Source organism: Solea senegalensis, linkage group LG3, assembly GCF_019176455.1.
Source record: "Solea senegalensis isolate Sse05_10M linkage group LG3, IFAPA_SoseM_1, whole genome shotgun sequence".
Lineage (NCBI taxonomy): Eukaryota > Metazoa > Chordata > Actinopteri > Pleuronectiformes > Soleidae > Solea > Solea senegalensis.
Window position 1 is genome coordinate 9,750,177 of NC_058023.1, and position 13,222 is coordinate 9,763,398.

At 39.6% G+C, this 13,222-nt stretch overlaps 1 protein-coding gene across 2 annotated transcripts; it reads right to left on the reverse strand.

The window, feature by feature from the left end:
• Nucleotides 1-597: 597 nt before the first annotated feature.
• On the reverse strand, nucleotides 598-11,235 carry paip2b (poly(A) binding protein interacting protein 2B). Of its 2 annotated transcripts, none has more exons than XM_044021935.1 (4): nucleotides 10,996-11,235; nucleotides 2,989-3,155; nucleotides 1,795-1,977; nucleotides 598-1,665 (listed from the first exon to the last, which is right to left on the reverse strand). In XM_044021935.1, exons 2-4 carry the CDS (start codon nucleotides 3,142-3,144, stop codon nucleotides 1,609-1,611), a joined length of 396 nt encoding a protein of 131 aa, XP_043877870.1. In that variant the 5' UTR covers nucleotides 3,145-3,155; nucleotides 10,996-11,235; the 3' UTR covers nucleotides 598-1,608. The 2 variants fall into 2 exon arrangements, with proteins under 2 accessions (XP_043877870.1, XP_043877869.1); XM_044021934.1 differs by lacking the exon at nucleotides 10,996-11,235 and adding an exon at nucleotides 8,601-8,770.
• Between the last annotated feature and the right edge of the window lie 1,987 nt (nucleotides 11,236-13,222).

Genomic DNA, 13,222 nt, shown 5'->3' on the forward strand with positions numbered 1-13,222 from the left:
CACAAGTGTCTATTTAACCACAGAAGACATTACCACCTCTATTAATAATAATAGAGGTGGTAAAAATATTAACAGCTGCATAAAAGGAGCACTAAAATTTGATCCAATATATGATTACAGCTTTCCTGTCAACTATCTTCTCATTCACAACTTAACTGAGGTTACACTTACAGTGAGAGGAAAGTGAGAGGAAAACCAGACCAGAAATCCATGGTTAAATTGAACCACGAAAAAGTCAACCTACAAAAAGAACAGCAAGGAGGCCATGCTGTCGACTGCATGTCCCATACTGCTTTACTCTGACTGGCTGTGACAATACTGTCTCCTCACATCCCTGAATGGACACCACAGGCTACTGTGACCAGAGAGACACAAAACGCCTCTTCCTCAAAAACATGAAGAGAAAAGAAAAAAGAAAAAAAAAGGAGAGACCTGATTTGGATAATGGACACTTGATTTGATGCTGGACACACTAAGTTGTTCTGGCAGAAAGAGGCAGTGGCTCTGTTCCAGACCAAACACTCCCATCAAAAGGTTGTTTTATATAATTCATGAATCCACAACTGAACAAACGACTGAGGCAGTGAACACGAAAAAGACAATAACTGATTTTTTTTTATTGAGGTTCAAAAGCTTTGACCTTTTCTCTATATTAACATTTCTCTTGCTTAACTCAACTTGATGCACAATTGGGAAACCCACAATTCTGTTCTTAAACTGGACAAAAGATACAAACATGGACTTCCACATAAATTGGGAAAAATAATTCATCCATGATTACACCCATCCTTGTTTCTTCTGACCACTGATCACATGAGTGCTCAGGGAGGGTGGGGGCTGTATTTGGTTTGGAGTGGAGCCGCTGCAGATACAAATAACCTGCATGTCTCGATGCACAAGCACTGTGAAGTCACAGGGAGCTTATGACATCATAGGAGCAAACATTAACGTACGTGAATGACCGCGATGACTGTGCAGAGCAGCAGACACTCATCAAGTCCCCATCAAGTGTTTGTCATTCTCCGACCTCACCCTTATGGAAACCCTCAAGTTCGTGGAAGGTGTACTTTTCCCAAGTCGACAGCAAACAAATAGAAGAAGAGTATGTGAAGAAAATTCATTAGATGTTCTGGATTTTAATTTTCACCCTGGCATCACTCCTGAGTAGCTGCCTCGGTTTGAAAGGGGACTTTGATGAGCACCGCACGCTCTGCAAACATCAACGGCGGCGTCTGAAATGCAATGATGAGCAAGCACCCGCGGTCGAGCGGTTCTGGTATTACACCCCTCCCCCACCACTGTTCCCAACATCCCTCAGTTTACAAGAAACAAACAGGAAATAAAAAGATTAAAGAAACAAAGAAAAGAGAAAGAAAAATAAATCCCCCCACCCCCCAACTGGGCCTGCCAGCACGCCACTGACTTCAAGTGGGTATACATGAGTAGAGGTGTGTGTGTGTGTGTGTGTGTGTGCGTGTGTATGCGTTAGAATCAGTGTGTCCACAATAGTGGCCACCAGAGTCTCTGAGAATACGCGAGGACTGGTGTGTGTGTGCGTGTGTGTGCGCATGTGTGCGTGTGAAGGCTCCATGGGGGTGAGGGGGACTCCTAGTATTTCTTCCCCGGGACAAACTCCTTCGCTTCAGGATTCAAGATGCTCTTCCTCTGTAGAAAGAGGAATTAAGAATGAGAGCACATTCCTCTTTAAAACTACAGTTCAACCAATTAATCAATATTTAAGTGACTTGGGGGGAGGGGTAAACAATTTTGTAAGTAGGTGCACTTGTGATTTACCGCCACTTCCTCCAGGTTGCTGTGGTGATCGCTTACAGACAGGCAGTTGAGCTGCTGCTGCAGCTGCCCCACTCCCTGGTTGTTGAGGTCACGCGAAGGGATGAACCAATCCTGGTCCTCTTCCTCCAACATTTCCTGGAAGCAGCGCTCCAAGAACTCTTGCTCCAGCAGCTCCTCCTCTACCTGGGAAGCGATGAGGGAGGGAAAACAAACATGAGTGGACATGAAATCAAGGGGGCAGAGATGACGGCAGAGATGACGGCAGGGATGACGGCAGGGATGGGATTATATCAGTATGTGCATGGCCAGCAGGTAGACTCATCAAACAGAGAGAGGAAGAAAAAGGTGGAGTGAACTGAAAAAAGGCACTCAAGATTAAAAATGAACAGATTTGAAATTTAAACTACATAACTGACTAAATGTGACCCAAAGGTCAAATAAGATCAGGTCCAAATATTCTTCAATACACAAGGATCAGTACGGTGGAAAAAGAGCGATTAACACGTCAGCCATTAGCTGCCCTGAGAACTTCCATGATGGGGAAAAAGAAAATGAGAGTGGATGAGGAGATGATGACAGCGGGTGGGGGACAGCACGTACTATGGGAAATGCCAGTTTTAAGTACTCGTGGTTGTAAGAAAGTGTAGAGCAAAGGAGGAAAGAGTAGGAGAGGTTGGCAAAAAGGAGCAATGAAGGTGGCATTAAGATGTTTAAGTTCAAATGGCATCATGGGAAAGCTTTTTAAATTCTGTCTTTAGCAGAATCTGATAAAAGGTCACAGGATGGTTGGTTTAGGAAGAACACAGTTAACAATTTAGCAGCAGGCTCTACTTTTAAAAATAATGAGTAATGATTGCGAATATGCATAAGAAACTATTTGGATCAAAATAACAAAAAGACAAAGCTATTCAAACGGCAAAGAAAAAAAATTTGCAGAATGGATGAGAGTTCAAGAGTCAAAAAAAGATGAGCACATTAAGAACTCTCCGGATGTGTGACATGTCCCATGATAAATGGAGCAGGAGCACACACAGGTTTGCAATATTTGCCCTTAACTTAACCAGTTCATCAGAAAAGAGGTTCTGTCTAGTTAAGACCAGGTTTCGGTCTCCATGGGGACTACTGGTCCTGAAAAGGTCACTGTTTATGCCAGACAGTTTCCTAAAGAGGGCAAGAAATACACACACAACATACCTGTCTGTTATACTCCTCCTCGTTCTCCATCCACATGTACTCGGCAAATGGGTTGGCATCACTGCCCTCTCCTGCATGCCCATTGGCCACTGGCTCCTTTCCCTCTTTGCCTGGAGCGCCTCCTCCTGGTGTCTTGGCCACTTCTGGACCACTCATCTCAGCCGGCTCTGCATGCAAAAACACACACACACACACACACACACACAAGAATCCACCTTTAAAGTACTGTGGCAAAAGGTCTAAACAAAACCATGATGAAAATATGTTTGAAAGCAGACACAACCTGCCCACAATACCAAATTAAACCGCACTTTAGTGTCTATTCTTGGAATAATCTGTTTCATCCTTTTAAAATTGAGGATCAAAATAAAAATTAATTAGCAACATTCCTATTTATGTCAGCCATAGCTGAAAAACTGCTTCAGCAATAATTCTGTCAAAGGACTTTAATATTCAAGTTAAAGAATGTGTATGAGAACAATTTTTTCGAAAGAAAAGTTCAAATAAATGGAGCCAAAAAACATAGAACACACTTTGCACAAGGTAGTTGTGACATTTAGAAATGATCAATCATTGTCCATTACAGCCAGTCTCCACCAAGCATACATTAATCTGTGGTGCATCACAAAAAAGATTCCATATTTTAGAACTATACTTTGTCATCACAAAGAATGTACTTTTGTGGAAACAAAATAAACGGCAGTGTAGTTACAGACTCAAACTGTCATTTTTCTGAAGTGTTTTCTAAAAAGGTCATGTTTAATGGGACTAAATCTAAAATAAATACACAAGGATAATGTGACTGCTGCTCAAACAGAGTTTCCTAAGACGACCGCGTCAGCTGCTAAAAATCCTGCTAACATGACATTTCAGAAGATAAGTTTCATTATCTTGCTCAGATAAAAACGAGACACAATCTTTAACAAGCTAAAATGTGCTGTAGAGCTACCACAAAGGGGAATAAATACTGGTCTTTTTTTTCATGATGATCTGAAATGAATGACATTTTCCACACAGGACTGTTCAAAGAAAAAAATATTATGAAAATAATCATAGGCAGTCCTGCATTATACAAAAACACATTCAATCTTAAGTTAAATTTTTCAGCAAATGAATCAAGGGGTCTGAACATTATGGCACTTTAGATAAAAGAGTGCCTGCCCCCCTTCTTTCACATGATGGTATGACCCTAGTCCGTCCAGTCATGTGATTGGCCACATGGTGTGCTCATCAAAATAAAGTCCCACCCCTGCTTGCATGGATTCTTAGCAGAGATTTGCTAAAAAGAATTGTCTGTTGGAGCTTGTTTGCGAACAGCATATCACTATTTAGTGTTGTGCAGCTGCGAAAAGGGTCACTGCTGAAAAATAAAAGTTTTTCAAAAAAAAAAAAAGGAATACCGGCAGAATTCATACCGCCCACCATAGTTACTGGTACTGATGTGCATAACTGTAGTTAGTATGAGTGCAATTTTGAGAGGACTAACGGAATTACAGGGCTAACAGGAAACAGAGCATATTCTATCTTTTAATTTTCCAAATGATTTACATTTAAACATCCGGTGTGTAAGATTTAAAGAAACTGACGATAAACACAGTATACTAAATGTTTCACAAGTGTACAATCACCTGATGTTTGTTTTTCATTGTCCCAGAATGAGTCTGGGTAAGCTCTACAGAGGCGGCCATTTTGGACCACCATGTTTTTACAATGGCCCACATTGGAAAAAATGAAACATCTTTGGGGTTTTTGAAGTTAACTGAAGGCGACAAACTCTCTAAACGTACTTCGAAGGGAAGGGCGAGAGACATTCAGCTGCAACATGCGACTTCACCAATAAATGTGGCTAAATTTTACACAATGTACCTTTAAGCAACTTTTATGCTGCTACCATTTTTTTCACTTGGTGTAAAAATAGCAAATAGACAAAGCACATGTCAAGGTTATCAAAACATAATTAAGTAGGTCTCTGCCAACAGAGACTTCAATGTGTTTTCAAGCTCAGCCGTTTAAGAGATCCACACTTCTGCTTGTCGATTCCTGGGGGCTTTATCTTCTGTTTATCCATTTAAAGCAGTAAACAATCTCAACTACAAAAAGTTGCTTTTGTCCAAATACTTCTTTCAGTGGGATAGTAACTGTCTACATGACCTTTCCATCTGGATTTATGATCCGTTGTTTAAGACAGGACTTGATCACACTTGTATGAGACAAGTACATCCACACCAGTGCTGAAAATCTTGCACATCCCAACGACATGGATCATTTCTCTGTACAGAGTAAAATTTGACATCTTCCACACCACAAGGAATTCTCATCACAAAGCAACACAATACAACCAGTGCTCTTCATAATTACTTTCTAACAAGAGTAAACAATTACCACAGAAACATAATTGTCATCAAGTAGGACAGATCAACTTCAAAAGAAAGTCTTCAAAAACACACACAAGTGTATGTGGGTAAACTGATTGTGTAATTAACACTTTCTACCACAAATATATGCCAACACAAAAACTTCCACTTTGAGCTATCATTCATTATGTAAAAATATACTGGACAGCACATGTCCATCAGCAGTTCTGTGCTACAGAACTACTGTTATGAGGGAAATATGACCATGGTGACATAATCCTCAGACTGTCAGCCAGTGCCAACAACAGACTTGCCATGATTCAACTGCAGCCTCACAGTAGGGAATTATCTCAAACGAGGCATACACACAGTTCCTGGGTCAGACTCATGCACATACACACTATAAAAAATTGTGACCCAGGGACCTGTTTAATGGACACAGTTCAAATAAACGTAGATAATCCAAGTGGGTTAGAGGCAGATTATTCACCGTTGTGAACAACATCTTTAAAAAAAAAAAAAGGAACTGATTGAGAGTACGGTCAACATTTTGTGAGAAAGTACGACAGATCTCAATCTTAATCTGCACTAGATGAGAGGTGTGTGTTCGAAGTGTTACGTATGACATCAGTAAAGTGTTAATTTCCAACACTAGAGTTTACTGGAAACGAATGCACAGCAGCACTGAGCATTCAAGACATATTGCTTTATGGGTGAGTGTTCCCTGGCTTTTAAATGTGATAAATGTTTAAATGACATTCATCAGATCCAAACAAACCAAACTGATTTCTTACTCAGCCCCTCAATTGCAAGAATAGGCTGCATTTCTTTCTTTCTTTTTTTTATTGGGTTTTAATCCATCACCTAGTAAATCAAGACATCATCTCGAACTAGTTGTGACAGGCAAATAGCCAAGTCTCAATTGGGCATAATAGTGCACATGCCAACCAATAAATATTGCACAGCCACAAATGGTCCAAAAATACAAACATGACTGTTCTGCCCAGACATGAGGGCAAATGATGAGTGAACTGGTATAATAAAAGTACAGACAGTGAGCACTGTACCATATTGTACTGCACAGAGCACTTAACATGTTCATGTTGCATAACCATGTGTTGGTCACCATGTAATATTTATTAGTGGAGCCTAGCCTAGCATGACCCATCGAGCTTGCATGCAAGTACAGTATTTTTGATAAGAATCACAGATCAAAAGGTAAACATGCTGTTCTGTGATGTTTCTACACAGAAAATATCAAAGTCGTGACAAAACTTACAATGAGGACAATAAGACTGCTCCCTTTTGCAATCATGATGAAAGCTTTCCCTATTTACTAATAAAATGTGGACATCAGCAACATTTTGATTCAGACAACTAAATAATGTTTTACTTTAAGTATTATGTAGTTATATGGTGTTGACTGAAGAATTGTGACAAATGTGGACTCGTGAAAACGGTCTCTAAAAAAACTACATTTCAGAGAGAAGGAAATTCATTCAGTCAGTGATCTCAGCATTTGTTGACTCTACAAAACCATACTTTTACTTATATTAGTGACATTACTCCCAACTACCCCACTCATCACAGTTGTAAATGTGAAAGCAGCTCAAATGAAAGGGGATGACAATAGCTTAGATCATAAAAATGTTTTGTAAATTTTGACTTAAATTTCAAAAATGTGCTTACAAAGACAATTCAAGAATCCACTGCTGATAAGCAAATACCAGGAGATAAATCCCCAAGATAAGCACCACAGGTGTAAATCAGCACAGCCTGAAAACAAAAGAGTGCCAGTAGCTGTTGATACGCAAATTTTGTTTCATATTTTTTGTATTTTGTTGGTTAATTTATTATTGTAGTAACACTTGCTATTTGCTAATATTGAGAAATTAGTTTTCTCCTTAGTCCACACACACCATCTCTCAACCACTGTTTAACATTTCTCCACTGTCGTGAAATATGGAAAGTTGAGTGATATTTGAGGTCATGTAATCTCTGAACATCATTTGTTCAAAAATTCAATTATAACACTTATTTGTGTTCTCTTTAAAGCAATGTTAACTTTTCGCCTCCCCTCGAGCATGACGTTTAATGCAATGCATTAGGATTTTCTCAAATATTTAACATACAAACAGGCTAATAAAGGTACAAAAAGGCTGACAGAAACTAGGGGTTAGCCAATGTGATCTGTTTATTTCTCCTTTATGGGAGAAAAATATTTGTTAAATAGTTGGAGAATAATGCGACTGAAATAGCTTGAGATTGCTGAAATGTAAGGGTTTTTTTAAGGTTAGAAGGTCCAAAATGACTATCGGACTGATATCGGTATGTGTAGATACTCCTGTTTGTGATATCATACCATCCCTAACGGAAAACGAACTCAAAACTAGCCTCGAACCCAATGCAGGAGTTTTCAACGTCAAAATATTAAACTTTACACATGAAAATGTTGCGTCGGTCTGCTGACAACACTGTTTTACGGCCCTTGAGATAAAATCCAAGGGAAAGTCCTTGCTACTTCGCGTACGCACACGTGAGGGAAAAACTACGAAATAATGTGAAAAGGGAACAACATCTGCAGGCTAAAGCACATACAAGTCCCTACAGCTCATTCGACTGATAAAATATGCTCTGAATTACACAGAATTATCGTTCCGTAACAGATTATGTAACGCAACAGTTAGTGTACAGTATGTAATGGGAGCGTCACCGTGGCTCTCAGCCTGCTAACGTCTGCACAAAGCTAACGGGCTACGCCAGGTGTCCGGGCCTACCTGGAAAGTTGGTGATAGATAGGACGCCTTTAGTCGAGGTAATGCTAAGTGGCTAACTCACGGTGGCTGCGAACGGAGAAACACACGTAGCTGTCACAAACGGGCCTAAGGTGAAAGCTATCCCAGCAACAACAAAGGGTAGATGGGCTGAATGGCGGAAAATACTACGATTTTCATCAAAGTCACAAAGTGTGCCAACGCGAAAACGACACACACAACACACGGCACCCAAATGAGAGGACACGTCCGTGTAACGCCACACGTAAATCGTACACCGAGGTCAAACCCTGCTCCTGTTTGGATGCTTGAGGCCAGACAAAGTGGGCTGTTAGCTATAGCACGCTGCTAAAGCATGGCAGCATCACTGAAGCAGGTCAACAAAACAAGCCTCCGCTCCGGGGATTACGACACCCTCACTCGCTCACGCACACAAATACTCACACTCAAGACAAACCGTTTAAATCAGACCGCCGTGAATTACCTGGCATTGTGATAACGGTGTTCACCTCAAAGTGTAACGCGAATCAAAGTTATTGCAACTCCAACACGAAGAGTGCGCGTCGTCGTTTCTCCAGCGGGAGGTTTCTTCGTGCTCCTACTGCTGCAACGTAGCTCAATTTAGCTAAACCCTGTTAGCCACCTTGCTACCACTAGAAGCTGGTCACGTGGGCTGGTGCTGCATTGAGGGGCTTTCGGGACCGTGGGAATTTCAACGGTCACCTTTGGCAGACTGGTTTAGCATTTATGTAGTTGCAACTCTGCAGTTCTTCTAAGAAAGCATCTGCACTTCAAGTTTAATAATGAAGAAAATATTTCAACAGTGATTTACAGAGGAAAACACATAATTGACGAATTATAATAGTATACTAACTATGTGTATTCATATTATGATGTAACAAGGGCTGCAATTGACATCAATGAATCTCTCTATCTCTCTATCTCTTTTCTCAATTTGGTCCATAAAATGTTGAAAAATATTGATCACTGTTTCTCACAACTGTCAAAATGTCTTGTTTTGTCCACAAACTGAAATGATTCAGTTGTAATCATTTATTTGTTTTATGGAGCAAAGAAACCAGATGATAGTCACATATAACAAGCTGGAAAACCTGAAAACTAAAATAGCCAAATATAGGTGATTATTTATATAATCGATTTTTCAAGTAATTGTTGCAGCCCTATATATAACGGTTAAAACTGTTAAAATTTCTACTATATCCTGATCTGTACTGATACTGGAAAATATAAATCATATTTTCAGCCATACCAACTTGCCTTTGATTTTATATTCATCCAAATATGAATACTTACATGACACATTCAGATAAATTAAAATACATCAACACTGATAAATGTTAGTAATTGTTTTGCTGCACAATCATGAATGTAACAAATGAAAAACAAACAAAATTTCCTCCAGAATAATAAAAAGTGTTCCGTATTGCACAGAGACCTATATACATGGTACACATATGCAAGAAGCTACAATACAACAGTTGTTTAACTTCCACCACAGTCTTTCCTCTACTATTCCCGTAGGATCTCATTGAGCATGGCGGGATGATAAATCCCCAGACTGAAAAAGATCCAGTTCCAATTCACTTCACACACTGTAAATCACTGGGCCTCCTTCCTGTGCTGTCTGCTCAGATGGACAAGAGACACCGCTGATAAATCTGAGTGACTGTGGCTGATTTGTTATGCTTTAACCCTATAATCCTACAAACACACAACAAACAACCACCACCATGACTGCTGTGTCACCACCAGAAATAGAAGTTGTGTTCTTTTCTTCTCCAATTAAGAGTTCCAGTGGTCAGTGTCATTAGGTAGCTATCCCAGTGACTGACAGCATCTGACACATTGGTTGCCTAGCAGCACATGAGGCATGATCCTTGCTCTTTCAAACCAACAAAGCACACCCACAATTTACCATGACATAAAATACTGCTGTGAATCAGTGTAGTGTTAAAAAAATTGCTACAGTCATTAACTGCTAAATAAGAAGCCAGAAATGTAGAGAAGTACTATCTTGTTGTTACACAATACAATAATATTTAGAATGTATGTGTCTTTCGGTCAACCAATCTGGTCTCAAATCAAACCTTGGACTCAATATCTGTTCATCTTTCAATGCTGACATTATAGAATACCTTCCTTTTTTTTTTTACATTTTATACTTTAAGTATTTTTCAGATCAAAGACATACGACACGTGACAGGACCAAGGGGGTCACGATTATGTGATCTTTTTAACTAACCCTCATTCGAAATACTTGGGAATTACTTTTCTAAAATAATACAATTAATTTAGTGATACACAAAACAATGAATTTGGAAAAATCAGAGGCTCACAGTGAGTCCATGAATGTAGCATGAGAACAAACATCCCCCAAAGCTCCACCACCCCAACAGCACACTCCACTTCCTCTGCTGCAAACACACATATATGCCTGCGTGGCTTCAAAAATAAAAACATTTCTAGCAAATAATGAGAAATATTCCAACAAATCACACCCAGGCTGACTTTAATTAGGAGGCTGGGCCAGCAGGAACTGTATTTAAAGATAAGTTATATGAAATAGCCATAATAACTGTGTGGGGATTTTCATAAGTGACATTGCAGAGTTTGAGGCACCACATTTGTTGCACTTTGCACTATAGTTTTTCCATATTCTTTGAGTGGCGCGTTTCTCGAAGGTACATTTGATTCCCTGTTTTAAGCAGTAATAAAGGTAAATAACACAAGTCAGTTGTTTTGCACAGTTGCTTCACGATTAACTTGTTTCACGGTAGAGTATATTGCTTCTCTGCTGCCTTTGTGACTATTTTAGTGATAAACTACTATTTATCATGTAGTCCACCCATAACACTCACCACACAAGTTCAAATGCCAGATGTCGTAAAATCCACAAACGAACTGTCTTTTCTGGAGGAAAACAGCTCTTTCCGGTCCGGTATCGCACGAAAACCGCCCAGTCAATATGTGTTTCTATTAATACCTAATACTGTAAATAAACACCAGTTTCCTTTGTTAACTTGTTCGTATTCTTGGCTAAAAACCGTGTTGTTCCGCTGCTTTTTCGGCCAAAACGTTGGGACTGAAAAACATTGTGTCGTGGTCGCGTTTGTCGAGCTGGGAGATTCACTTATTGGTTGGCGTCCACGTCAGTCAACGCCTATACGCGATGCTATTGGTCAAAGCGACCACTTGCCCCGCCCCACTCTCCATTCACATAAGTAAACAAAATATAACCCATTTTTCATTGCCCCCCTCTTGTATCTAGTATGAGCGGTTAATGTATGGCAGTGACTGAGCTTTTTCCCAGCAGACAGAACTCTACTTTTTGTTTTTATAAAACCTGTGTGACATGAAAAGTGAATTTAAGAATGCGCGTTAGTGTAGGCAGCGAGGTGCACATACTTTTCAGCGGAGGGGAAAACCTACCGTTAATTAATTTATGCTCTTTTAGTACTTGGCCTGGCAAGGTTCCAAGGGAGCTGAGCTAATATTAAAATGTGACGTCAAAAGACTGCAGGCCACAAGAATCAAACTGAACAATCCCGAACTGTAGATCAGTTAAAAATAATTAAAAGTTCTGAAAGCATGCATTAACCTCCAACATTTAGCAAGGACATTTCTAAAATCTCAATATTTAATGTATTCAATATTTGTGTTTAGTGATAGCACTGCTGAAAGTTGGCAATCGTGAGCCTTGATCACTTCCCCTGACCACTTCCCCTTCTGCCATATTTTAGCTGAGTGACTGTGTACTGAATTAATCTTTTCAATGAACTGATTCAATTCAAGACAATACTCCGAACTGTTTTGCCCATCACTCGTGCTACCGTTCTATGAAGACCCCACCCATGTTTAGGAGGCACTAGTAATGGGAAAACTATGTGCATGTTGAGTCGAGCCGTGCCAAGCCGCGACGAACAGAGTAGTGCCAGTACTGTATAATGGAAAAGCGCCTAGACGGCTGCCACCATACAAACAATGCTACATTTGCTGTTCTTTTGTATTTGTTTCACAGTAAATCAGTTGCACACATAGCACTGTAGATGTAATGTTGCTTTACTGTTTGTGTGCGCAAAATGTAAACGTAGAGTCGGTTATTTATTTATTCACTTTTGTTGAATGTATGTTAAGTTATGTTGATGTTTACGTTTAATGTACAGCGTGTGTTGGATAAAACCGGAGTCAAATTCCTTGTATGTGTTCACATACTTGGCCAATAAAGCTGTAAATGTAACGTAGCATTAAGCCATATTTGTGCCATATTTAAAAAATATTTAAGTACCAAATGAACAAACAAACAAACAAAAAGAGTCCCAGTGAATTGGGACCTCTTGGTGTAAATGTCTCTTCGTATCTGGATCACATCTGTTTGATTTATCAACTGCATATTTAGAAAAATGGACAGAGTCTTGTCGAAATGCACTCAGAACAGTGAAACACTAAGAGTTGTAAAAATATCTTGCCAAAAATTAATCCTTATTTGCACCTGATTTGTTTTTCTGCAGAAATTTGACAATTTAAAAGACGGATTTGTAAATGCAGTGTTCCTCGTGTGGTGTCATGTATGTTTGATGCCCACGTTATCATTCAGAAGAAACAATACAAAGACTAAATTAGTGATTTATTATTTCAGCTTCAGACTGTCTAACTGATCCAGTTAAAGTCTGCTCATGCTGGCAGCATGATATCGCTGTTCCTGACCCAGCTGTTTACCTATAAACAGACCAGATCTGACAGTAGACATGAGCATAGTGGGTGTGTATAGTTGAGCAACGTGCTGTTTATTCCAGTTCATCATTCTAGCCACCACATTTGCATTGGAGATTTTGATAGCTTCAATGACTATTTTGCCTGTTTTTTAGTTTCTCTGGTTAAATGCCAAAAAACTTGTTTTCACATGCTTCCCTCTACCATGTTCAAAGGTTTCAGCAACTGCTGCTCACCTCGTTATCAAACACCACCTCCCATAAATAGGCATGGTGTGACATCCTGCTGTTTTTAACAAAAACGGAATGAATCGTGAAATTGCAGACTTATTTTGTCGCTATTGACAGAATCCTCTCCTTTTTCTTCTGACATTTA